Source organism: Melanerpes formicivorus, unplaced genomic scaffold, assembly GCF_026170545.1.
Source record: "Melanerpes formicivorus ecotype bairdi unplaced genomic scaffold, bMelFor1.0.p_v2 SCAF_3, whole genome shotgun sequence".
Taxonomy (NCBI): Eukaryota; Metazoa; Chordata; class Aves; order Piciformes; family Picidae; genus Melanerpes; species Melanerpes formicivorus.
This window is the reverse complement of record NW_027142355.1, coordinates 28,349,807-28,376,939: the sequence shown is the minus strand read 5'-3', so window position 1 is coordinate 28,376,939 and position 27,133 is coordinate 28,349,807. Positions and strand designations below refer to the sequence as shown.

Here is a 27,133-nt window from a genome sequence, read left to right as displayed (position 1 = left end):
GCGCGGGGGTCCCGCCCTTCCTGCCTGGGAGGGAGGAGACGGAGGAGGCGGCCGGAGCCGGACGGGAAGATGGCGGACCTGGAGGAGCAGTTGTCTGACGAGGAGAAGGTAGGGGTGGGTGAGGATGTTGCTCCAAGCCGGGCCGTAATTTTGTACTCCGGCCTTTTGATCCGGAAGCCCGTGGGGCGAGCTCGGCTCTCGCCCTGTGGTTCGTATTTTTATCGTCGCCCTGCGACAGGCCTGTCAGTCAGGGGGGCGGTATGAGGGTCGGCCGGGAGGCCAGCGGTGAGGGCTGGCCAGGCAGCCGCGCCAGCCCCGGCGTATGTCTCGCCGCGCCTTCTACGGTACGGGTCCATCGGGGGGCGGGGTTCAGTGTCCGGTGGAGGCAGTGGCCGTCCTGCCGGCTCCCTGCCGCCTCCGGGGCGGCAGACACGACCGCTGCGTGCCGCCGCCCCCGCCCGCTGTGTGGCAGGGAAGACGGTGAACGGAGGACGGTAGGCAGAGGTAGGAAGGACACGGAGGGACTCATCCCTTCCCTTCCTCCACCTCCACTTCCCGTTTGCGAGGCGCCTTGCCCGTGCTAACTGGCTGCTCCGAAGCACCGGCTCTGCCCTTTTTACAGAGGGGCTCTCTCTGTTCCGTGGCCCTGGCTCCTGAGCAGGGCCGGCCTTGGATGTCGCCTCTCCTTTCACTCCTGTAGGCTCCAGGAGAAGATAGAGTACGGGAGATTTAAGAGTGGAGGGGAATGTGGAGATGAGGAACCTTTTTTTAGTTCCTATTAGGAGGCAGCGACTGGGGAAGTGTAAGGTCAAGGAGCAGAGGGGCTATGTTAACGAGATGTAAGTGTAATCTCGTTTTGGGGCAGTTGGAAACTTCTTAGATTTAAGACATTTTTCTAGAAAAATCTCACAAGGAGCAGGATGTCTTGTAAGACCTCAGTTATCAGTGCACCGTGTCTTCCTCTTTTGGACCCAGCTTCATGGCATCTGCCTGTTTCAGAGCTAGGGTGTGGTGTTTTGTGTACATGGTGCTGGTGCACAGCTCATGCCTTTATGTAATACATGGTATCATTCATTTTTTACTTTAGAAACGTAAGATTTTATGTCTATGGAAGCTATAGAGTGCTTAAGTGTGAGAGACTTCAAAATTGTTTCAAACTTCTTTGAAGTTGAAAGGTGCCTAAAATATCTAATTAGTTGCAATAAGGCAGGTTTTCCGCACGTTCCAGGTTAGCAGGACCACATGTCAGAACTAGAGATGCACTGGTACACTAAGAGGTGCACAGCACCAACATCTCACTATTTTTTTCCCAAAAAGGCTTTAAAACTGTGTCCTCTACTTAATTCACATTGAAATGCCTCCTATCTGCTGGTGCAAGTAGTAAGGTATTCAAGAAGTATATGTGGTAATCTGTGATTCTTTTAGCCTGTTACAGAAAATACAAGTAATTCTAATCTAGTACCTTGTTCCTAGAATGTATGCATGACCAAGTTATCTTGGCATCACTGAACGGTTAAGGCTGGGAGAGACCTCTGGAGGTCGTTTTGTCCAACTCCTCTGTTCAAGCAGTGTCATCTAGAGCAGGCTGCCCAGTACTGTGTGCAGATAGCTTTTGGAATTCTCCAAGGATGGATACTCCATAACCCCTGTGGGCAACCTGTGTCAGTGCTTGGTCACCCTTACAGTAAAAAAATGTTTCCTTATGCTCATACAGCACTTCCTGTGTTTCATTCTGTGCCTGTTGCTTCTTGTTCTGTCAAATTGTAACCAATACAATGACAGTTTTATCTTGCCTCTGTATGGTCTGAGAAGTACTGCCTGTGCTTTTGGAACTGATGAAGTTCTGAACTTTCTTCTATTTATTCATTCTGGGTTTTCTTTTCTCCCAAAATGGATGCAGACCTTCTAGAGACACTCTTCCTGCCTTAGTGTAAGTGAATGGAATCTGCACCCTTCCATTGTAAATTTAAATGGATTCCTTTTAAAGTCTCATAGAGAATTGATTGTCCTGTATGTATGGATTTTTCCAAGCCTGGCAGTATATTTTATTGGGTAATAAAGCAAAGATGTATAACACTACAAAGTCTTGGAAAAGCAGGCAAATCTCCAGACAGCTCTTGTGGTGCCTTAAGATTTAATTTTGCAACATTTAAGTTGTGCTATCATTTTACAATAAAAATGTTATCTCAAACATTTGGTTTTACTGAGCTAAAAAAAAGAAGTCAGCTGGATAGCATTTGAAAAGCACACCCTTCTCACCCACCCAGTTGGGACTATAAATAAATGTACTAGTAGAGGCAGACAGACAGACAAACATTCATTTTCTTGGAGAATGAACTGCATGACTCTTCATTATACTTTCCTCCCGTGGTATGGAACTGATAGTATTGAACACTGATACAGATGATCAATAGAGACATATTTAGAACACTGGTTAAAATTGGTGAAATTTAAGAAGGGGAACAAAATAACCTAATAATGCTGTAAAAGCATAAGTAAATAGGAGATCAATTAATGTAGAGCTTCAGTAAGTTCAGAAAGATCTTTGATTCATGTCTATCTTCATGTATAATCAGTGGATTTAAGTGTTGCAAAGGCAGTAAATCCGTTTGTAGCAACTATACTTTCCTGTTGCTATCTGGCAGTCACTTTAAGATGGCTGTTTAGCTGTAATGTAATTCAGATTAAAAATTTGCAGTGTTTGGCAAAATTGGCAGTGCAGAAAAGGCATGAATTGGAACAGTAGCAAAACATAGAGTCCAGGTAAAGAAGCTCTAAAACCAAGGAAGGAGCAGAGCCAGTTGACAAAGAACATGATTTCAGTATGCAGGATTGCTTAACTGGTTTTGAACCCAGTCTTCACATTTTAATATGAGATTTTTGAAGACTTGCTCATCTTTCAGTAATGATAGTAAGTGCAAGGACAAATACTTGCCTTAGTCTATAAATAAAAATGAGAAGTGAGAAGTGGAAAGCTTGAAGCCCTGGACTCTTCAGTGATAGCAACGGAAAGTCATCACTTCTGTGCCCTTCTGATGGGAAATGCATCATCACTTAAGTTTTAAACACAAAACCTATTTGTCCAGCATATTGGATACAGTTTTGTTAAACTCCAGTAACCACTTTTTTAATTTAAATTGCATTCCAGTTTCTGTGGAAATTGTTTTCCGTCCTGTGGCTGTGTCAAACTAATAAACCTATTTAAAATATTTTTAAGGAACATCATAATGTGAATATGAAAGCTATAATTACGAAATTAGCATTCAGTCCATTTTTGGTGACTCAAGTAGATGTGTTTAGTGTAGACATTTAGTGTTTCTTAAACATGAAACCTGTCCACTACAAAGCACAGAAGTTAAATAGCTGAGTTGGAAAGGGTAGCATCCTCATAGGAAAGGGTAATACATTGTTTTTTAAGTGCAAAATTAGCTCTTACATTTCTTAAAATGCCCAGCATATAAATACAGGAATTGTCAAACATGGTTTTACAAAAAGGAAATGCACCACTTTCAGTAAGGTTATATCTCAGTAGTTCCACTTGTTCAGGAAGGTGGAGTTTAACAGTAGGTCAGCTTTCTCTAATTAGAGCAAAACTTTTCTTCTGATGAGGAAGTAGTCCTGTATTGTGAAAACGAGTCAGCATTGCTTCTAGGTATTTCCTGGTGCATTGGGTACACTCATAACTTAAATTTGCTGTCAAAACCTACAAATTCAAGTAATGAAAGTGGCTGCCTTACACCAACAAAAGTCTGCAGTGTACTTTTGTCAGACTGTTTAAGGAAAACTTGTTTCTTTAGTCAGTGCTGTAAGATGAAAGTTCTATGCCAGTAGCATGAATTCACTCGTGTGTAACTTTGTCTTTACAATGCTGTATGTTTGCAGCAAGTTGCACTGGCATATACAAGCCCACCAGTGTGGGAAGTTCAGGTTTAAGTGTTTCCTTAATGCAGATACAAACCTTTTTCCTGAAATGTCTTTGGAAGCATTAGCAGAGATTTTTTACTTTTCAAAAATCTGTCCTCTAAATTACTCACTTTGGAAGGATCTCAAATTCTGAGTTTTAGAATTTCCTTGAATGAGACTTGGAGACCATAGATGATTAGAAGCAAAATGTGTGGGACTAGAAGCTGGATTTGAATAGCCTTTTCTAACTATAATTGCACTGTAATTTATGCAGTAAGCCTAAGGTAAAATTTTGTAAATGTCCTTAATATTAGATCAGCATATGCTTTTATTTTGTATTTTAAAGTGCAGCTTTGCTAAGGTGTCTAGCAAGAGGCCCTTGTGAGCTCTCTGGCTCTTGTTTATATGTAAATTCTGCATGAAACTGCAAGTGCTTTATTTAGCCAGTTCCAGTAAAAGGAATTCACTTAAATGTGAAATAATTCGATTGCTGTTCAAGAATACTCTCTGCTTAATTTGCTACATTATCAAGCTGTTAACATTTTTCCACAAGTAAAATGTACAAGAAGTTGTGAGCAAGGAATTCCTCTTACAAAGGTGAGGTTAAGCTCAATTATTACACTTCAGTAACATTTTGAGGAAATTCTTTAATGACAGTGAGGAAGCTGGGAGTGCTTCTCAGACTGATGTGCAGTTCTTATATAGCACTTCTTCCAAGATTAAGATTTTTATGTATAACCTGAGATACAGTGTGTGGTCTTGAGTTAGGAATAATTACCAAAAAAAATAAAGGCATTAATACCCTTAAGATTAAAGGAAACAGAAATATGAATCTCTGAGAAGTTACAGAAGTGTTCAATGTTGGAAAAATGATCATATACTGTATGTACAACTGCATATAATAAATTAATCTAGTTGTAGAGTCATACAGTCTGGAAGAAACTTTATAAGGTAACTTGAATGCTGTTTGGCCAAAGTGGGCCAGCTTCCATCAGGTTGGTTGGGGCCTTACTAGCTCTTTGAGTTTAGGGTGTCTCCAAGGATGGAGACTGCACAGACTCTGTGGGTGACGTCTTGCAATGACGAACTACATCTATCATCAGAAACTTCTCTAATATTTAATTGTTGGACCCTGCGTCCAGTACTACTTGTCATTTCTCTGTACACATTTGTATAAAGTTACTAAGCAATGCAAAATTGCATTTTAGACAAGAATAATCATCTGAAGCTTGATAATGAATAAAAAGGAAACCTGTTACTCTAAGATCAATTATTTATAAAACTGCAGTTCATATAGTTGTCTGTTATTAGTAGTTTGAAGAAGGTAGGTATTTAGTTATGACTTCTACCGTCTCATGGAGTATTTACAATGCAGTGGTACCTCAGGACCATCAAAGGACCTCTTCTTGCTGCTTTTGTGCTCGCAGAGCTTCCGCATAAGCTTGCTAGTCAGGAAACCACATAGTTTAAGTAGAAAAGAGAAAGAAAGTGAACCAAAAATAAAGAGTAATAAAATGAATTATTGTCAAATCTGGTAATGAAAGCAGAGAGTATAGTTTGTGGTATAACAAATAAGACTATTGCCCACCAACACAGTAATCAACATACAGTTCTGCTATGAAATACCATCTTTGGATGATTTCAGTTTTGGCAGACAGCAAAAAGTAGGATAAGGGATTTTAACCACATTACTTAGTGAATCGGTGTATTTTTTCATAGGTAGCACCATATAGTATTCACTTCCAGTTTTTGTAGGTGAGGTTTTTCAGATTTTTCTTCTTCATATGTGATATGTAAAGTGATTTAAGATGGAAAATTTTATTTTATATATATAATATATGCTGCTCAGGGGCCTTAAAAACAATTGACATCTTTCAAAATGGTTATTTTTGTGAAGATAAATCTCATTATCCAAGTTTTCATATAGAAGGAATGGAATTAGAATACCTCATGCTGTGTAGGATTTACTTTTTGCATCACTATTAACTGCTAGTACTGTTACGTACACTTAAATACTTGTGTATTAAAAATAATTGAGGAAAACACATGTTCCACAGATGCAATGCAGCCTCAGGCATTATTATGTAGGAAATGTCTGTTCAGTCAAAGCCATAGGCATGGAATGTGCCCCTCCTTTCCTGTGCCACAGAACCACATTTTTGCAGTGTTTTCTTCCTCATCTCTTCACGAAGCAGAAGTAAATGGAGTACTACACATTTTCCAGTTGAGTTTGGTAGGAAAGCAGTTACAACACTAATTTTTTATATTAATTCTTTTTTTTTCTCAAAGTTACTGCCTTTGCTGCATGTTTGTGTGAAATGCTGCATTGTTTTGGGATGTCCTTTGAAATTATATCCATGGATATGGGAGAGGTTTTATGAGATGCTGAGAAGCTAGTTTGCTGCCAATGCGATAATCCCTTTCTCATATATATGTTCTCGGTGCTTGTCATACCATTTAAAGGGTTGTTCACTGAACTTTTAGCAACAGGAAACAGTAATTATTTAAAGCTCTCTTTAAGTTATTTGGTTGCTGTATTCTTGTCACCTTCTAAAGCTGTTAGCTGGATCAATTTCTTCTGTGGATGCTCACGTAAATAGATGAGCACTGGTGATACAAAGGAGCTTGTAAATGTGGATCACAGGGTTATTTGGGAGGTGGCATGGAGAATCAGTCTTTTTGGTGGCAGCAGCAACGCAGTATTAGGTCAGATTGTGCTGCTTTGGAAATACCCCTAGCTCCTGTTCTGTTTTAAAAGATACATTGCAATTGCTGGTGTAAAATCCTGGGAAGTATCTAACCCAAGAATTAATAAGTAATCTGAGCCAGTAATACTAAGTATCTGCTGTCCAAAGGAGAAGATAGTTATATTTTTTAGACATTGAAGGGTTTGCAAACTCAAAAACTATGTTGGTATTTGACATATCATCAGGCATTGCATCTTGCAAATGATCATTTGAACCTTCGACTGTGTTCCTTGATGTCCTGCATGTATCAATGTAAAATTAATTTAGAGTGGTAGATGTCAGAGCAGTTTTGTTGTTCATTAGAAGTTAAAGCTGCATATTGAAAAATACCAACTATGCTGAACTCAAACCATGAGTTTGAATCAAACTCAGAACTCAGTAAAACTAGACAAGTCTTTTGTCCAGTATCACTGTGGGTAGTTGGTAGTGAAAGCAAGATACTAGAGTGACTTACATGTTATTGTGAGTGTGAATTACAGGGTCTTGAAAGAATTGGAGCTTATCTCGTTTGAATCAGTTGAACTATTAATATTTCAGCAACTACAGGCTAATTGTGAGAACCCCTATAGCTACCTGTAAATACAGCTCAGTGGGTCACGACAAGGCCATTTGCTTGGTTGCCTGCAGAAAGGTTTCCTGAGCCAACAAAAACTATGGCAGAAGGAATGACTCTGGGAACCAGGCTCTCTGGGCTCTGTGTTCCTAGAGCAGAACCAAAGAACTCCCTTCTTTCAAATGTGGTATCTGGGGTTTTTTTGCCAAACATAGGCTCCTGTGAGTAGGAATTTTGTTTTGTTTTTGAAGGAAGCAAAGGTATTCTCTGGAAGCTAGAATATACATGCATCATATGCAATGCCTTGCTCCTCCAAGAGAACTGTACTAGTCTCAAATTAGTAAAAAAAGTGAGTTTTGTTTGCAGATGTTAAAGGATCGCTGGTAAAAGTAACTGGTAGAAGATCTGTTGCTTTTGTGTGTTTGGTTGGTTGGTTTATGTTTGGGTTGTTTTTTTCCTGTAATTAGCAGCAAAATTGGTTTTGAGTGGAGATGTATTGTGGGTGTCTTCTGTTCCTCCACCTCCATATTACCATGTAGTTTTTAGGTTAAAAAAAGGTTTTAAAATCCACATCACTATTTAATTTTTAGAGCAGTTGGCTTCTACTTGTTAGGAATGTAGAGGAAGGGTAGGTCTCCCTGGTGCAAGGAGTTCACAACTGAACTTGAAATAAGTGATGGGTAAGAAGGAGTAATGGCAAAGTATGTGGTTTCACAGTGTCTTTCTTATCAGCATGTTTTTCATATGTTTTTCATATGCAGCATGGTTGTTGACTGAAGGAGTGCACTGTTAGGGTTCCTGGCAAGTACAGCAGTATTTCAGTAAAATTGAAAAGGGGGAAGAGGAGAGGGGAAGAAAAGCTAGCTTAAGTTTTAATGTCCATATTACTGTTAGGGATCCCCTAGCTGATTATAAGAAACGAGCACATCTTAGTGGAGCTGACAGTGGCATGGCATTGTGGGAGTCCCTGCACTTTGCAAGCACACATTCATGACCATATATAGGCACATGCATCAGGGAAGGTTGGACTGTTACAATGTGCAAGGGACAGGAAGAGTAGTTTGGGGGCATTTGAAGTCTCTGCATATAACTACTTTTAAAATGTCTCAGACTGGGAAAGGTAGAGTAATGGAATTTCTCAATATATCTATTTGGTGTCACACCTTGAGAGAAATTCCAACTCCATGCATTTTGTGATTCTGCGAAATAAAGGCAGAAGTATGAAAACAAGGCAGCATTCTGTACATTGCTACCTTGGTGCTTATGTAATCTGAAAGCTGCAAATACTGTAGTAACCTAGTGTTGGCATTTGTTGATAGACTAATTGGTTTAATCTCTAGTAGAATGAAGAATCTGGCTTTATTAGACCCAATGTCCATGCTCATCCAGTACAACTTCATCCTTTTCACTTTCACTAAACTTCTCAGTCTGTAGTTTTACCTTAATTGAAATAGTTTATAAAATGAAAAAGCTTGTAACTGATATGATGGGTAGCATTTGGCCTCACTTGAGAAAGTGTATTTCACGTTCTCTTACATACTGATACAAGACTAACATTCAAGCAAGAGTGTGACTTGTGTATATCTGAAAATTAGACAAAGAGAACTCCTGCAATGGGGAATTAATGCTCAAATCTGCATGAAGTCACATTTCACAGAAACATGCTAGTTTGCTTCAGTAAATGTGCAACTCTTTACATAGGCTTGTGGTAAAAGCTGTTTCTAAGACCTGGGTTTTGTGGACTATTAATGATCAGATATTCCATGTTAGTGAACTCTGAAGTTCATAGTCTCTTGCAAGCTGCTCTGCAGACATTTAACTGGAAACTGTGTGTGTAAGTCATATTTTGGAAGCCAAATCGATAGAACACTGTCTTAAACTTTCGGTGGTGTTTTGGGAGCAACTAGAGTAGTGACTGCAGAAACTTCAGGTGTTCTCTCTGTCTTGGCTATGTGTCTTCTGAAGGAATACCCAACTGTAACCTATTCTTATGTTGCTTGATGATACATATATAAAGTTCTTGTACTACATGTGAAGTCATTTAGATTTTTAAAATACTATGTTGTGTTTTGACTTTTAAAAGTCTCAATGTATTGAATAACCAGCATTGGTTTCAACTAATGCACATGATTGATGTGTTTTCTTAAACAGGTTTCAGCAAAAATAAAATCCTATCTCAACTGGACTGTGCTGCGTTTGAGTTTTTTGCTTGTTGCTTTGTATTTACAAATGTCTCTTGCTATTTTTAAGAAAGCCCATAAACACCATATTTTATATGGACTATCCCTTTATTTGAATTACCCTTCTTCACATGATAGTTGAGCCAGTGACTTTTTACTGACAAAAGGGGGACATCTTCATCTCATTGAAGCTCATAAAAAGAGTATTCATTTATCCTTCAATATCATTTTGGCTTTGGGAAACAGAAGCCTCCTTTAGAGAATTTATTTCTGGAAAAACTCAGAGGCAATAAAGAAGCCGTAAGTGCTTCTTACTTCCCAAGCGAGACTACAGGATTTAATTCTTCAATATGAGGTTCTTGTAGTACGAGTTGAGGAAATGTGTTTTCAGATAGTCATCTCTACAGATAAGTTGGTTTTACTGTTGAAGAAAAGTGGATCGTTTTAAATGGGTTTCACCACTGAGTGGTGGTATGCTGTTAGCAGTAAGTTGCTAGGGCTACTTGATGGGGAGAATTCATTGATGCTTGAACACCTGCAGTGAGGCAGCTATGCAATCTCTCAGGACACTCTTAAGCTTGAACCACTTCTCCCAGAGACCACTGTCTGAAACTTGGGCATAGGCTGCATTTCAAACAGGAAGCTTCCAGAGAAGCTTAACTGAAGGTGTTGGAAATGGCAGCTATGGTTCTGGTAGTATCATGTATTTGGAATGGTGACATCATATCAAGAGAGCTTTAAATGCCTCATAGGGCTTGTGCTCCAGACCCCTCACCAGCTTTGTTGCTCTTCTTTGGACATGTTCAAGCATCTTAATATCTTTCTTGAACTGAGGGGCCCAGAACTGGACATAGTACTCAAGGTGTGGCCTAACCAGTGCTGAGTACAGGGGCAGAATGACTTCCCTGGTCCTCTAAGCCACACTATTTCTGATACAGGTCAGGATACCATTGGCCTTCTTGGCCACCTGGGCCTGCTGCTGGCTCATGTTCAGCTGGCTGTTGACCAGTACCCCCAGGTCCCTCTCTGCCTGGTTGCTCTCTGGCTGCTCTCTAGCTGCTCTGTCCCCAGCTTGTAGCATTGCATGGGGTGTTGTCGCCAAAGTGTAGAACCTGGCACTCAGACTTGCTAAATCTCATGCTGTTGGACTCTGCCCATCTATCCAGCTTGTCAAGGTCCCTCTGCAGAGTCCTCCTACTCTCTAACGGATCGACATCTGCTCCCAGCTTGGTGTCATCTGCAAACTTAATAATGGTGGACTCAATCCCCTCATCCAGATCATCAATAAAGATATTAAACAGGATTAGGCCCAACACTGATCCCTGAGGGAACACCACTAGTGACTGGCTGCCAACTGGAAGTGGCACCATTCACCACCACTCTCCGGGCCCAGCCATCTAGCCAGTTGTTAACCCATTCAGCAAACAAGAAAACCAAAGCAAACAAAACAAAACCCAAACATGTTGATGTTCTTTTCGTAAGCGCAGCTTACTGCAGCTGTGTAGCAAATCAGTTCAGGGAATATGTCAGGGGAAAAGGAAAATTAAAGTTTCAAATTTTGCTCACTGTGCAGTTGTCCAAGTGCTTGTCTAAGCAGGAGGGAGAAAGCACAGGCAGGTGTGTGTACTTTTAGTGGTAGTATTGACTTGTGCTGTATTTTATGTGCAAGAAGTTGTGGCTGAAGCCAAATGCTTGAGGACTTGAATTAAATTCTCCAGGTGTCCTTTTCTGTCTGCTGATACCATGCTACTGAGAGAGGCCTTACAGGTAGATGCAGTGACATTACTTTAGTGTCTCTGCAAAGTTTTTTTTAACTTTATGCAATTTATTGGTTTTAAATTAGAGAAGAGTAGATTTAGGTTGGACATTAGGAGGCATTTAACATAAGGGTAGTGGAACACTGGAACAGGTTGCTGTGGCTCCATCCTTGGAGATGCATATTCGGTGTCAGGCTCGACAGGGCTCTTGGCAACCTAATGTAATGAAGGATGTCCTTGCTCACTGCAGGGGAATTGGAATAGATGGCCCTTGGAGGTCCCTTCCAACCCAGACCATTCTATGATTCTATTGATTACTGCCTAGCTGTGGGCCTTTCGGAAAGTTTAAAACCATTGGATGTGTAGTAAAATTAAAGGAGAGACTTTGAAGATCAAATGTATCTTCATCACAGTGTTTGACTGTCTTGGAATGTGTGTTAATTCCCATGTATCCATGGACTAAAAATTTAGATAGATTGTGAATAAAATATTGATCTTGTCTTTCCTTGTTGCCAGTAATACAGAACACAAGTCACTCCATTGTTCTCCTTCCATCACTTATAGTCTCTACTGTGTTTGAAAAGGTTGAACTTTACATTCTGATTTTTTTTTTTTACCAAAGTAGTTTAAATAATGTGAACAATATATAAAACAGTGGGAGTTGTGTAGTTTCATGTTTGGATATTAAACTATACAATGCATCATTGTTTTGGATAGAAATGAATGTAAGATATTCAGTCACAATTGTTTTTGTATTTAAGGTGCGTATAGCAGCGAAATTCATAATTCATGCTCCTCCTGGGGAATTCAATGAGGTGTTCAATGGTGAGTTATCCATCTGCTCTGTCCTTTTATTTAAGGCATGTGTTTCCAAAATGGTGTTGCTGATTACTCTCATGAATTTTGTTTTGCTTTTAGCAGCTCGCTTGATGTAAGAACTGCTTTGTAGTTTGGCATAATAAGCTTTCCAGTCACAGGACAGCTTGGAGTTTAAATGCAAAAGGAGGGAAGTACCACTTTGTGATGCAGGAATAAGATTTCTTTCTGTTTTTTTCAGTCATTGATTAACAGTTGTTAGGGTTTTCATTTAGAAGAGCCATGTACTCTCCTTTTTCAATCTTGTGATAGACAGTTATATTTTTCAACAGAAACTGAACTAGCTGAAATTAAAATGGTCTGGTTTTTAAAAGAAGAATCTTGAATATGCAAAGGACTACTACTTCATGATAGTTGCTAAAAGAATATTAATCTTCTCCAAACATTATTAAACCTTAAATTCTGGGCACACTTAATTTTACTGACTATTGGTAGAGTGAAAGGAAACTGCAAATTAGCTGCTTTCAACCATTGTTGCCTGAATTTTACCTGAGATTTTTCTTCCAAAATTGCTGTGTTTGTCTTGAATCACGATACGTGGGCATGCATATATAAGAAAGTGTATGTTTTTTAGCTGTATCTTACAGAAGTTTCTGATGCTATTTAAGAAGCAAGTTGAGTGAGTATACTTCTAGTCAGTGTCAGGCTGAGAGAGGTTAAATTTGTCAAAGACAGTAGTGTTTTTAGAATCATCTTGTTTTTCACTTAAACTGTGAGCAAATCATTATTTAAACTCAGCTCATACTCTATTTGTGAAATGAACTGTTGATGAGTTGCTCATTTAACCCAGCTCCCTGAAAGTTAATGCAATTTCTTATAGCAGTATTTCTGTAAGCTTTATTGATAAGCTGTTTTGTAGTTGAAACTACTTGCTCAATAACAGAGTACAATATGTTTGAAAACACATAACAAAACTTGGCCATAAATGTGTAACCAGTGTTCAGTGAGATTCAGGCTGATTTCTTAGAGAGGAAACTTTAAATTCCAAGTCTGTAAATTATGGTTTTGCTTCTTGGGTTTGGTGTGGTGATTTTTGAGTTTGTGGTGGGTTTGTTGGTTTTATTTTTTTTTTAAGAAGGGAGGGTGGGCAGTGGTGTTTTGATGTAGGATGAAGTGTTTTGTTTGTCATTTTGGTTCGGGTTTTTGAAGAAAAATACTTCAAATGTATTCTGGAATTTTTTTTTTTCACTTGCATGATACTTTGGAAATTTTTAGAAGAGTTTAAAGTGTTTTAGTGAGACTACTGATCAGTCAATGATCTGTGCATAAAATTACTATTAAAATAGTAAAAATAAAGCTGATAGTCCTAGTAAAAATGAAGCTGATAAGTTCAGTACATAAATAACAAGTTACTGCACAGTAAACACAAAGTCACTTTGTGGAGAGTATTGACTTTATTCTGTATTCATTGTATGATGGTAGAAGTGGTATTGTGGTATATTGTGTTCTGACTACTAAGTGTCATTAAAGAAAGAGAGCAAAAATAGCAAGGCTTTGAAAAATAAAATATAACACATACCATATCAGTGTTGTCAAAATACAGTAACCTCTACTATATATAATGTGTGAGGGATTTGGTAGTTTACATCTTAACAGTGAACTTGTTTGAATCCTGTGCTATTCTAATTCAGAGCTTCTCTTAAGAACTAGTTTGACAGATGCCTGGAGCTGTCACACAGCCTGTAGAATATGGCTTATATTTGCTTATCAGATTGTGTTGGCAGGGATCCATTTCTGTACTACTTGCCTCATTTTGTTCAGCCAAAATAATGGAATATGAAGGAATAAACTTCCTACCTAGTAATCTGTATGGGGTGCAGTGTGTTGACATTTGTTAGGTGACTAGAACAAGTTAATGAGTTAACAGTACTTTTATGTTGTAAATGTCTCCTTTTAGATGTTCGGTTGCTGCTTAATAATGACAATCTTCTCAGGGAAGGAGCAGCCCAGTAAGTACCAGATGCCACATACTCTGTTGCATAAAAGCAAAATGTTTTCTGTACACCTTTCACTGTCAGTAAGTGATTTGTTTAAAAAAGATATGTGCTTGATAGTAAAACATCATTGTGTGTGTTGTGCATCTTTGATCAACATTAAATTCTTGGCAAAGATGTGATTAGAGCAATTGTCTTTGGAAAGGGGTGACCTGGATTTTGGAACTAGTCTCCACCTTTTGGTATTCTGTTTTCTTGGTTATGTTATAGGTGCTGAACATTGTGAAATAAGGCTTCCTTAGACCCTACTTTTATATTAAAACACTATGACTACTGTATTTTATGCCAAGTTTTGTTTCATCTGTAAGAATGGAGATGTCTGTTTTAGTAGATTGGATTGCTTTGCAATTCAAACTTTATCTGCTCCTCCTGTTTCTCTGAGTTAGTGCAAAGCTTATGTGTTTGTCTATATCAGATGGCTTTTGAGCATGAATCATTATGTAATGATGACTGGAATCTGTAATGCGAGCACTGAATTAACCAAGGTGATTCCAAGGATTTGGGCATGCTGAATAATGAAGCATTGATACCGCTTTTTGATGCGTCATTGCTCAAATTGTTACCTATTATTTAAATATCTTAGAGCTACAAAGGGAAAAGATTGTGTTTGATACAAGCTTTTGGTGTTGTTTTGTTCTGTTTTTCTCTTGCAGTGCATTTGCACAGTACAACTTGGACCAGTTTACTCCAGTAAAAATTGACGGTTATGATGAACAGGTATGAATACAATGATGTACTTGCAATGTTACTTAAACCCTTAAAGATTTTCTGTTATCAGAGCATACATTAGCAAGAAAATGAAAAGAAATGCATCTTCCCTGCCAAAATACAGATGATTGGCCTCCAATTCTGTAACTTAATCATTTAGAGCACCTAAAGAGCCATTTCAGTCTGTGTCGTTGGCTTAAATTCTCTCTGAGCTGATTTAAAGCTGTAAAAACAATTTCCTCTATCTTTGTATTGGAAAGCATGAATTCCCACATTGCATTGTGTGCTGCAGTAAAGAGGGTAAGATGTGGGATTTATTTTTTTTAATCAGTGTGTCATGTTAGCCTTATCCTTTCTTGCCATCTGCATATTTTGTTTAAAATGTGAGTCTTTGGATATGAGTAAGCTCCAGTTAAGTGTAGGATGTAATTAGATTTGGCATGGTATATTTTTCTTCCTCTCTGTTCAGTAGTAAATGTTATTAACTAGAGTTTTATTATGCAGGTTTTGATAACAGAACACGGTGATTTGGGAAATGGAAAATTTTTGGATCCCAAGAACAAGATCTCATTTAAATTTGATCACTTAAGAAAGGAGGCTACTGATGCTAGACCCCATGAAGTTGAAAATGCCATAGAATCTTGGAGAAATTCAGTTGAAACAGCAATGAAAGCATATGTGAAAGAACACTACCCAAATGGTGTCTGCACAGTAAGTTCTGAGTTATATAACTACTGTACCGCTATGGATAGAAGCCTTGCAAAAAAAGTAACTTTGTAAAGCAGGAAAATAAGCAGTTTTGACTGTAAAGAATTTAGTCTTGTCAAAAGGGTTCATACAGAGAAATGAAGGAAAGCTTCAGAAGTTTATTATTTTAGCTATTGGATTACTAGTAGGTGGTTGCTGCAGATCATAATGAACACTTACCTCTCAGTTCTGAGGAACTTTTATTTCAATTTCTTCAACCATTAAGATCTTCTGTAGGCTGCTCTTGGCTGATTGTGTTGATTGTGGCTACCTTGCTAGGTACTTAAAAATGAAAAGAAAAATACCTGTCTTGTCTTGGTTTACTGACAAAACTGTCAGTAAATCAAACTCTTTTCTCTCCATCATGTCTCTTCTATATTGAAGTGCTAGACTTTTACCACTAGAATCAGCAGGCCTAAACAACTTCTTAAAGTAAAACCTCTCAGTCTAGACAAAAATAGCCCTCATTTTCTGATAGGAGCCCTGTGACTAAAATTCAGCAAACTGATACGATTACTGTCCTGTGCTTAACCTGATGGAAAATGTAACTAGGAAAGAAATTGAGTTGGAGTGGATTCCCAGGCAGTCAGATGAGTTCCAGATTTTTTAAAGCAAACCAGGTTGTATGTTCATTGAGGTAATTTTTAGTAGTATTTGATTTTAGGGATAAAGCAGAACAAAGGACCAAACTCACCCTTTTAATCACTTTTTGCTAGTCTGTAAATGCCAAAACTATCATTTATTTGTACCTGAAACCCAGCTGGTCATACATACTGTCACAGTAGTCACTGCTATAGGCTTAAAAATGAGTTCATAGCATATAAAATTTCAGTTGAGGTGCTCTAACTTCAAATTTTCTAATCTTAATCTTTTCTGTATTGTAATGTTCAGTTGAATGTTTCTTGTATTGAATACTGCATAAGAACCATAATGGCTATAAAATTAAAATGTACTGTTTATGTAATGATAATATTACTGGATTCCTTTAAACAGTTTGAGGAAGACACTATCTGAAACCTGGTTTTGTGTTGTTTCATTTCTAATTAAGGTGTACGGTAAAACAATTGATGGACAGCAGACCATTATTGCATGCATAGAGAGCCATCAGTTCCAAGCAAAAAATTTTTGGTAAGTTTCTGCATGGATGCAAATACAGTAAAATACAGCAAACTGAATAACTGCACTAGTACCATTCAACTGACAATGCTTAGTTCAGAGAAGGAGGTTGCATGTGACTCTTCTCCTTCTACCCCACCTCAAGTTTTTCTGCCAAAATGTTCCTTTGTGGCAAGTAAAATGGCAAACTGCACATACACATCTCCTTTATAGAACTTGGTGAACTTTGTAAAATGCCTTATGCACTTTAAATTCACCACACTGGTACCAATATACTCATGCCTGTCTTCCCTGCTGCAGTTGCTTACGCTTGTGCTGCTTTCTTTGTGACTGATGCGAACAGATCCTTCTAGTTGGCATGCCTTAGAGAAAGAATGTCACCAAAGACTAATTTAATTATGAATTATTAGGTGAGGTAGATAAAGGATGAAAGGACCTCTTCTGAACTGTGGCTTTGTTTTGTTTTTTCTGTACTTGCTTGAAAGACATCTTCCACAGTCTGGAGTGAACTTGGATATCTCTTTGCAGGAAACTGGCCAGAGTTGAGACAAATATCACAGTATTGGAACTGGGTTAAGAAAGTATCTTCTAAAAATAGCTAATACTTGCAGTTGTCTGAAGAAGTATATTTCATTGTTACTCAGTTTGCTATTTTGCATCTGCTTGAAATTATAATAAGTAATCCTATGGGTACTGAATGGCAGTGCAGGAATCTGTTAATATCTACAATGCATCAACATGGATCTGTTAGTGGCTGTTAATTTCAAAGTCTTCATCTCTTTGTTGAATGTACTGGAGCTATATCTAACATTAGTAGGGTCGGAACTCATAGTATCAGCTTTGTTTCCTTATGTAAAACAAAGGAGGAATCAAGACAGGTGCAGTGCATTCTTAATGGAGCTCTAATATATTAACCTTCTAATCCACTAACCTCATTAGTCTATAGGAAAGAAGTCAGGTGAAACTATTGTCTTCCTGATCTGTTTTCCGGCTGTTTGAAACTCCCTTTTTAAGCAAGTTGGCAAAGATACTGCATTTGTAGAAGAAAGCTGGGAGGAAATAGTTGTCCAGGAACAGAAATGCTAGAGAAGCTGCAAGGCCTAGTAACAGTTCAGCATAGTGGAAATTATTGCTACTTTAATGTGCTTTCCACTCAAGTTTCACAGCTTGAAGTGTGTGCAGTGTGACTTTGGCAAGTCATCTGGGTCCCAGAAACCCAAAAATATTGTCTATATATACACCTAAGGAAGGAAGGAAGCTTAGAGGTTTTAGGTATTTTCATAAATTAAGTTCTTCCTGTTACAAGGTCCTTACCGATAAATATTCTTGGTCTACACCTAGAGCTGAGGTTAAGTATTTTGGGAGCTTGTTCTCTTATTGATACAGTATGAGGCCAAATCTTTCAGGAAAAATTTTGTGCATGTGTAGTTGTACATCATACTTCATTCTCTGTTTTTCTTTGACTACCACTTGTGTGTTGGGTTGTTTTAATTTAACCAATGTGGTGACATCTGATTTGTGTTTTACTTTTTTTAAGGAATGGCCGTTGGAGGTCAGAATGGAAGTTTACAATTACCCCTTCAACCACTCAAGTGGCTGGCATCTTGAAAATTCAGGTATGCTTATCTCAAACTGTGGCCTGATCAGTAAAGTCTCCAGTTGTTATCAAGGGAGACTTGGGTCAATGTATTAAGTATTCTAAGAGAATTTGGAGACCAAATAAGCAAAGCAGAGATGCCCATGCAGTTCAGCGTTAGTGACTTAACTGCGTATTTACCTAATGCTTACAAACACAAAATACGTGTTTAATGCAGAAGACTACAGAAGGTGTATTCATCTCAGCTAAGCATATACCTTTACCTGTGCCTTACTGAGGTTTTAGGTTTCCTGTTTCTTGAATTGGCAGTGGCACAAGCCTTTTGTGAGGGTAGGCCCTTTCTGAAACAGATTTTGGTTTTTTTAGTTGATAATAGTAGGATTTTTTCATGTTACCCTCCTATTGTTCAGAAGGAGGGAAAATTTAGTTTCAAGGATGTTGACTTGCTGGAGCATGTCCAGAGAAGGGCAACAAAGTTGGTGAGGGGCTTGGAACACAAGCCCTATGAGGAGAGGCTGAGGGAGCTGGGGCTCCTTAGCCTGGAGAAGAGGAGACTCAGGGGTGACCTTATTGCTCTCTACAACTACCTGAGGGGGGGTTGTAGACAGGCAGAGGTTGGTCTCTTCTTCCAGGCAGCCAGCACCAGAACAAGAGGACACAGTCTCAGGCTGCACCAGGGGAGGTTCAGGCTGGAGGTCAGGAGGAAGTTTTACACAGAGAGAGTGATTGCCCATTGGAATGGGCTGCCCGGGGAGGTGGTGGAATCACCATCGCTGGAGGTGTTCAGGAGGAGACTTGACAGGGTGCTTGGTTGCATGGGTTAGTTGATTAGGTGGTGTTGGATGATAGGTTGGACGCGATGATCTTGAAGGTCTCTTCCAACCTGCTTTATTCTATTCTATTTTATTCTATTCATTCCGCCATCTGAAATTTTTGAATCTTCCTGTTGGCTATAGGGCACTCGGAAAGGAGTCTCAGCAGGAATGCAGAAATCTTGAGATGAGAGGAAGCCTGGGTATCATGTGGTAGACAGGGGGACTTTCACTTCCTGGATTGGGTACACACTTCTGAGTTTTTAAAAACAATTCTGTGATCAGGGGCTAGAAACTTAGTGCAGTCTGGCTTTCAGCATAGTATTTTATTATATGTTTACAAGATGAGGAATCAAGTTCCCATTTCCTGCTCTTTTTGCACTTCTATGAGTTTTGCACTTCCTTACTGCTCAGTGAGTTGACTTCAGAAGGCAGATGCAATGAATTGTTTTGCTAGCCATAATTATTTTAGGATGCGGTAACTGTGTTCAGATCCACGCGAGTGTGGGGGACTGAATCTGATTTTCCATTCTAGGGCAAATTCTCTAACAGCTGGAATGATAGTCAACATTTGGACATTATGTTGACAGATTAAAGCATTTGTGTTCCTAAGTAACTTCTAGCATCCCAAGACTCCAGGCAAATCTAAACAAACTCACTTCAATCCAGCTTGCAGAAAAGCAAGCATTTTCCCCATTGGAATGCACCTCTGGCTAAGTGTCTTAAGAGATACTCCAGAACAGGCAGTCTACCTAATTCTAGGAAGGGTTGGCCAAGTAGCCTAGAAAAATAGCCTGAATAGGGAGTTTAGTCAGCTTTTAATTAGCATCTTGAGTTGGACACCAGCTGATTTTGCCTTTTATCACTATTTCACGTAATTAATGAAGTCACTATTTGATTAAAGCCTGTGTTCTGCGGAGTGATGCAGTCTTAACATCTTTTTCTCATATAGGAACTGGTTTCACCAAGGAATTTTGAACTCAGTTTCATATTTTTAGAAATTGTGCACAATTTCTTCAATGTATTTGGGAGCAAAATAATCTAGAATATGAACTCACATAAGTGAGATTTCAGAATGCTGAAGTCTCAGTGTTATTTGCAGAATCTTTGACAGCAATACAGCCTATTTCTGTAAGATTATTATGGTTGTTATGATAGATTATTATGATTAAGTTGGGGTAAATTCCAGCATCATCTTCTGTCTTCAGCTATCTTCAGTATTTTTAAGGTCACATCTACACTTTCTTCCCTTTTTTTAAGCATTAATAAATTCTAGTGTAGGAGATTCTCAACTGTCTTAATCTCTTCCATTGTCTTTTAATTATATGTAAGAGGAAAACAGCAAGGTTTTTTTTTACTGTGTTTTTGTTTGGTCGGTTTTTTACCTTTTATTACTTTTTTTTACCTTTTACTAAAACTAAATCCGTGTTGTGCCTTATGTGCTCCAATTGTGCATGGAAAACAACTGATAAGTGTACTGGTGACTAATTTTATCTCTTAAATAATTTGTTATTCTCATCCCTCTTTAGTTAATCTTTTCAAGAGGTTCTGTTCATAAAATATCATCCTTCTTGTAGTCTTCTGAGCCCAGACCTAGCATTCTGTAAGGATGTCAGCAGTGAGGTATAGTACAGAACAGTTACTTTGTGTATTTTGTGTAAGGTAACCCATCCCAGAATTAGATTTCACTCTTCATTTGTGTTGAGTTTTTAGGCCTGAGTGTTTGCCAAGAATATGGCTCAGTGAGACAGATAAGATGTTTGTGCTGATGTTGGCCTCAGAGCACAGGGGAGGTTTTGGTCCTCTGTAGTAGATTGTGACAGAAAAGAGGAAGATTGATATTACTCTCAGTTCTGCTGTTATATTGGGACATGTCAAAGTTTTGCACTGAGTGAGCAATTCTCACCTATCTTTTAAGAGCCCAGAAATGCTTTTTAATAAACTTCTTTTCAAATCAAACAAGTATTGGACAATAAGCAAAATAATAATGTAAGAAGAATCATGGGAAGTAATGTTTCTCTCATAGAGAAAACCATTTATCTTTTTTTTTGCTTAGATACTATAGCTGTATTTGTGTCCTATTTTCTCTACAGAAGTTCATTAAATTGAAGGTCTCTTGCACACATGACCATAATGTATATGAAACTACAGTATTGTGCATTAATCTCCAAATTAAAATGTTACCTTGCCTAACAGGGTGAGACACAAATGTTTCAGTTTTTCATAACATCAGCTGTGTTTACTATGTTGACTTCTATAAAAAAATCTTTAAAGATGCCTTTTTAAATGTCCATGAGCTGCATAACACTTCTGTATTATGATACTTAATCAGAATGATTATATGTAACTTCTATTCTAACTTTTCATACGCTTCCTATTTTTTTCAGTTTTCCAGCAGTTGCATTAGAAACTGATTTTTTTTTTTCAGATCCTTCTCAATGGAATTTAAAAACACTAAAATTAGTTTCAGTAGAGTTTTATTGGTTTCCTCCTCCTGCAAAATAATCAAGGAAGTTGTTCTCTAGATACAGTATTTCAAGAGTAAATAGATTTCATTCTGCTCTGCTGTCTAACCTTGGCAAACTTTGTCCCAAAAAAGCTCCTTTGTCTGGATAAATAGCAGCTTTTGTTATGAGCCACATCCAATAGAGGAAAGTATGAAGAACAGGCATACCTAGTAAAGGGAAGCTTGATGTTGCACTGTCCCTGCTGTTTGAGTGAAGCAGAAAAACAACTTCTTGGTGTCCTGAAGCCTTGCCAAAACTATTCTCAAATACAGTTGCACCATTTCAAGAGTTTCTAGTAAGGTTTCACAAATAGTATGTTGTCTTCATCGTGATGCTAATCAGAACCTGAACTTCTTTGTGTGAAGTACTACTTAAGGCACATCAACACAAAAATATTTTCAGAATAGTTTCTCTGCTATTCCTCATGAACAGTATTTCACTTCTACAGCATTTTGGTTTTCCAATCTGTTAGGTTGTTCTGCAACATTTTGATTCGTTTAGGTTTGTTGTTATTAGAAATACTGCAGGACTTCGATTTTCCTGTATGTTGTTGCTCTACAACATTTAATGTGAGGTTCTTTGATTTTTCTGCAGGTTCACTATTATGAAGATGGTAACGTTCAGCTGGTGAGCCATAAAGACATACAGGATTCTCTAACAGTGTCTGTAAGTGAGCTTCAAAGACCATAATGTGTATATTGAAATGACTTAATTTAAAACAAGAAGCAAGCTTAAAAAAAACCCTCCGAAGTTTGTTGGCCAGTTTGTTCTTCTGCATGGATGGGAATTAGTGTTCTAATTTATAAATATTTTATAGGTAATATTTACCATTTTCACCTGACATGTAGTTACTGCTTTATAATTTATCTTTTTAATATATGCTTGTATGTGGCTTATATAAACTAAATTACCTTTTATTATAAAGCTTCAATTAGTTTAATCAGTCTTCCTGCACTTCTGTTGTGTTTAAACTTTGGCCTGCAAAGGGACCTATACAGTATTTTTTTGTTTAATATAAGTTATAATAACCCACTTAAGTAGTACAATCTCCAGGAGACTGTCTCTGTTGCTCACTGGGTGAAGACCAGTATGCTGGAAATAATAAACAAATGGCACCAGTTAAGAAGTAATAATTGGTATTTGCCCTTCATTTCTTCGCTATCTGTAACTGGTGCCATCAGCCTCTTGCTTGTCTGTACAAAAAGCCCTTTCAGAGATGCTTCAGCTTGAGAAGCATAACACACTTTAAGTCATCATTTTTTCAAACTTATTTCCAAATGGATTGTTACAGTAATGAGGAGCAGAGGTAGAAATAAAAATTGTTTGGAAATAGTACCAGATGTATCCCTATAAAGAGTTGGTAATGTTGCAACATGAACTCCTGCTTTTGAAACAATGCTGCTTTTGCCTACTGCAGACTGTGTTTATAAACAGTAAGATTTTCTGTTGGCGTATTCTTTAACAAAACTTAAGCCAGTGAGGTTAAACTAGCAAAGGGAAATTGTAGAAGTATTTTAATGATAATGATTTGTAGTGAACAATTTGGCTCAAAAGCTGAATTCATCATTGAAAAACATTGCTCATATAAAGAAAGGCTTGTTGGGTTTCCAGTTGCAATAGCATCATACAGGAGGGGGAGTGTGGTGCCATCTGATAACACTTCTGGAGCTGCAGATGGAAATTTGCTTTTCACCCCCTAAGCAAAGCGATGTTTAGTCTTTAATTCAACTGAGAGTTGCTTCAGGAAAGATCATGTGAAAGAAGTTCTCCTTTCAATAGCTTTTGCTTCACTTGCCATTGGAAATAAACATTATCCTGTTCTGAAATTGAATAAAGCGGCAGAAGACTAGTGAGTAGAAAAACATCTACATAATTTTCCTACCTTCTGCTTGAAGTAAACCTGCTGCTTACCAATTTTTAGCTTTGCCTTTGGGATTTCTAAGGGGCAGAGGTTATAGAAGGTTTTATTTCACAAAGAAGGAATGGTAGGTGGATTAAAAGGAGTCCAAACAACTTCCCTTTTTAGTTGTTCAGTAGAGAAGCTGTTTTGTACCATCAGTGGACACAACTGATACAAATGACTGGAGAGTTCTCTCATTGGTAGAGTTAAGCAAGTTTTGCTGGAGGTTACTTCCTTATCCCTAATTACTCTCTGAGCTAATTAAGACTTCATACCCCTTAATTTTTCCTTTTATTAGCAGAGCCTTTGGAGTAATTGCCTCAGTTCATGGAAAAGTCAGACCCCTTTTATTGGTTCTACTTGGTGTTCACTTTCTCCTTCATTTCTTTGTGGTGTCCAGGAGTGCTTTTGCTGCTGCTAGATGCAGTTTCAGTTTGAACACGTAGTTGAAGCTGCCATCTGTTCTTTGCCTTCGTAGGAACAAGGAAGGGATCACATGGGGCAAGGGCACTTGGTACTTTTAAGAGCTACTGCAAAAGCACCCTTAGGAATGTCTCCAACACCAAGTTGGAAGTTTCAAAATTCATGAACCCTCACATTCTTCTTCAGACTTCTTTCAAGCACTTTAGCCAATTTGTTGGGGTTTATTTTTAAAAGAAATACACAGTTGCATACTTAAGGATGCAGATCAAAGCCAAGAAACTGTTTATCAGGCATGAGATTTGGATGTTGTTATGTGGTCTGCATTTGCAAGACATCATTTTTGCAAGATGTACTTGGGGCTGTTTTAGAAGTCCAGGTTTATAAAGTGTTTGCCTCAGCTTAGTCTGTTTAGAGATGAACAAATTTGTTTGAGTTTTTTTGTTTATGTTCTGCGTACTTCTGTGTTAGCTGATGTTCTTTAAGTTTTCCTGAATTTGAACTGGAAGTTTGACATTGATAATGCTAGTATCCCAACTTTGCATGTTTTTAGAGACTTGTGTCTGCATTCCCATGTTCCCAAATACTGTCCTGTTCCATATGTCTCTTAAGTGTAGCAAACAATTTTTAATCAAAATATTTTTATGAGCTCCATGATGATCTTTATGCTTGTTGCTTTTGACCATTTCTATTTTTTTAACATAATAGTGCAATACAAATATAATCATAATGTAACATATGCCATTTGGATGGCTGCTTTGTTCAGTTTTGATTTAGGCACTAAATGACCATGTGTTCTCATGGAGTCTACCTGACATCGCTCATAAGTACAGGAAAAAACATTATCTAAATGGTCATTAAATCATGCTATACATCCAACTTAATTCAGATGTTATTTTTTTTTCTAGAATGAAGCCCAGACAGCAAAGGAATTTATAAAAATCGTAGAGGCTGCAGAAAATGAGTATCAGGTACGTTGGAAACAAACAACCACCTTATCCACATGCATAACGTTACCGTATTCCCAACCAAAGCTGGGTGTAATTAGCAAGCTTTTGATATTAAGAGAATGCAGTTTCATACAAATATAAATATATGTTGTGCTGCTATTAGTAGTATCCTCCATTTCCATACCTTCTGGTGATTGCACCCACCTACTTAACATTACATTACAAAATTTGGTTTTTGAGAGCAGAGAAGTCTTTAGTGTGATCAAATATCAGCTGTTTCAATCTCAGCATTAACTCATTCCTTAAGTGGATTTTTTTTTTGTACAGGTTCTGTTCAGAGGCTACTTTGTTAGACAGCTTTTCTAAATATGGACTATAAGCATGATCCATTTCAGTTGGTCATTTTAAAAGTTAGAAAAGCATAACTGCTTAATGTCCTCAGCAAAAGTGGATTCACATACCTTATGTTCAAGAACTAAATGAAAATTTCAGACAGTGTTCTGTCAGTTTATCAAAGAGGTCTTTCATACAAATTTACTAAGTATCATATGCATCATACTGAAGTTGATGCAATATTGTGGCCTAACTGCCATCCCCACAAGAGGAAACAGTGGAGTGTCTGAAATAATGATGTATAAGCTAACTCAAATCAACACTTTGTTCATGCTGCTGACTAACCACACTGTGGTTTGCTGAAACGCTTTGGCTATGGCCAGGTTTATTTCATCTGTTTGATTAATTATCTTCACATAGTTTCAATTTAACACCTTCCCTTCATACAAATATATCACAATTTAGCATATTTGTGGTGAGGGGTTTGGAACACAAGCCCTATGAGGAAAGACTGAGGGAGCTGGGGTTGCTCAGCCTGGAGAAGAGGATACTCAGGGGTGACCTTATCACTCTCTACAACTACCTGAAGGGAGGTTGTAGACGGGCGGATGATGGTCTCTTCTCCCAGGCAGCCAGTACCAGAACAAGAGGACACAGTCTCAGGCTGCGCCAGGGGAGGTTCAGGCTGGAGGTCAGGAGGAAGTTCTATACAGAAAGAGTGATTGCCCATTGGAATGGGCTGCCCAGGGAGGTGGTGGAGTCGCCGTCAGTGTTCAGGAGGAGACTTGATGGGGTGCTTGGTGCCATGGGTTAGCTGTTTGGGTGGGTTGGATTGGTTGATGGGTTGGACGCGATGATCTTGATGAAGGTCTCTTCCAACCTGGTTTGGTTTACTCTAAAATAAAGGTTATTCTAAATTTTTATTGAGCTATTTGAAAAGGTAACAGACTACTCAGTAACTTTTTATGTAACATCCTAGTTCAGTTCTTCATGTGTCTTTGTTTTGTATGACTTTGTCTTTAACAGACTGCTATCAGTGAGAATTATCAGACTATGTCAGACACTACTTTCAAGGCCTTACGTCGACAATTGCCAGTTACCCGCACCAAGATTGACTGGAACAAGATCCTTAGCTATAAGATTGGAAAAGAGATGCAGAATGCTTAAAGTGAACGTTGCATGACTGGATCATTTTAGTGTCCTTGTATACAAATAAGAATTATTACAAAAAGTATTTGGAACTGTCAAATCACCCAGTCAGCATGGGCTTTTGCCATTGAAAATCACTGTAAGTAGTTTGGTTAGAGCACAAAGCTTAGCAAATTGATATTTTTCCCTTTTCTTTCTTTCTTCTCAGAGGGTTGTAACTTCAGTATAGCTGAATATCTTCTTTAGAGTTTCTCTTGTACCTTTCTTTTTTTTTTTTTAATAATGAAGAGACCATGCCTTTAGTTTTTGATCACATGTTAAGGACAGTTTCAAAAATATTTTTGCATATGATAGCCCTTCCTCGTGCTTTCATGCAAAATGGACCGCTACCGGAATTTGCCTGATTCCTTGTGGAAATCAGTAGTGTGCAGTTCTAGGTCAGTGTTGACATGGAGTTAGCCATAGGTGCTGTTTTTTAAATCATCTGTCCTTTCATTATTGGCAAAATTGGGAAAAGCATCTTCTGTTTTGTTTAAAACTTTGAGAATACTTATTTAGCTGGCTCTGTGTTAACAAGGAGAAAACCATTTTAAAGGGAAGGCCCCGGGCTAATGCTGTTTCAAGATTTTGAAATTAAATAAAAATACTTACTTCAGAAATGCATTTAATGCTCTGTTCCTGACAGTTACTTAAATGAGCTCAAACTCCATCTGCCCTTGAGGTTTGTTTGTTTTTTTTATCATAAAGCCACAAATGTATTATAACAAGGCATATTGTAATATATAATCCTGTACTCATTACTGTGTCTGTCAGTTTATTTTTTTTTTCTTGGATTGAAATGTACTAAAATTCAATGTGACATTAAAATGCAAATTTTCTATTTA

At 38.1% G+C, this 27,133-nt stretch overlaps 1 protein-coding gene across 2 annotated transcripts; it reads left to right on the top strand.

Annotated features, from left to right (window-relative positions):
* Nucleotides 1-27,133, top strand: CAPZA2 (capping actin protein of muscle Z-line subunit alpha 2). 2 transcript variants are annotated; one of them, XM_068169851.1, is made up of 10 exons: nucleotides 1-108; nucleotides 11,902-11,965; nucleotides 13,914-13,965; nucleotides 14,664-14,727; nucleotides 15,223-15,429; nucleotides 16,514-16,593; nucleotides 18,119-18,197; nucleotides 22,092-22,163; nucleotides 24,726-24,788; nucleotides 26,127-27,133. In XM_068169851.1, exons 1-10 carry the CDS (start codon nucleotides 70-72, stop codon nucleotides 26,265-26,267), a joined length of 861 nt encoding a protein of 286 aa, XP_068025952.1. In that variant the 5' UTR covers nucleotides 1-69; the 3' UTR covers nucleotides 26,268-27,133. The 2 variants fall into 2 exon arrangements, with proteins under 2 accessions (XP_068025952.1, XP_068025944.1); XM_068169843.1 differs by lacking the exon at nucleotides 1-108 and having other exon boundaries at nucleotides 11,860-11,965.

Excerpts from the sequence above, each read along its gene's own strand:
- CAPZA2 (XM_068169843.1), top strand. The coding sequence starts at position 11,860 with ATGAATGTAAGATATTCAGTCACAATTGTTTTTGTATTTAAGGTGCGT. Across the intron at positions 14,728-15,222 it reads TTGACGGTTATGATGAACAG|GTTTTGATAACAGAACACGG; the intron begins GTATGAATACAA and ends TTTATTATGCAG. Across the intron at positions 15,430-16,513 it reads ACCCAAATGGTGTCTGCACA|GTGTACGGTAAAACAATTGA; the intron begins GTAAGTTCTGAG and ends TTTCTAATTAAG.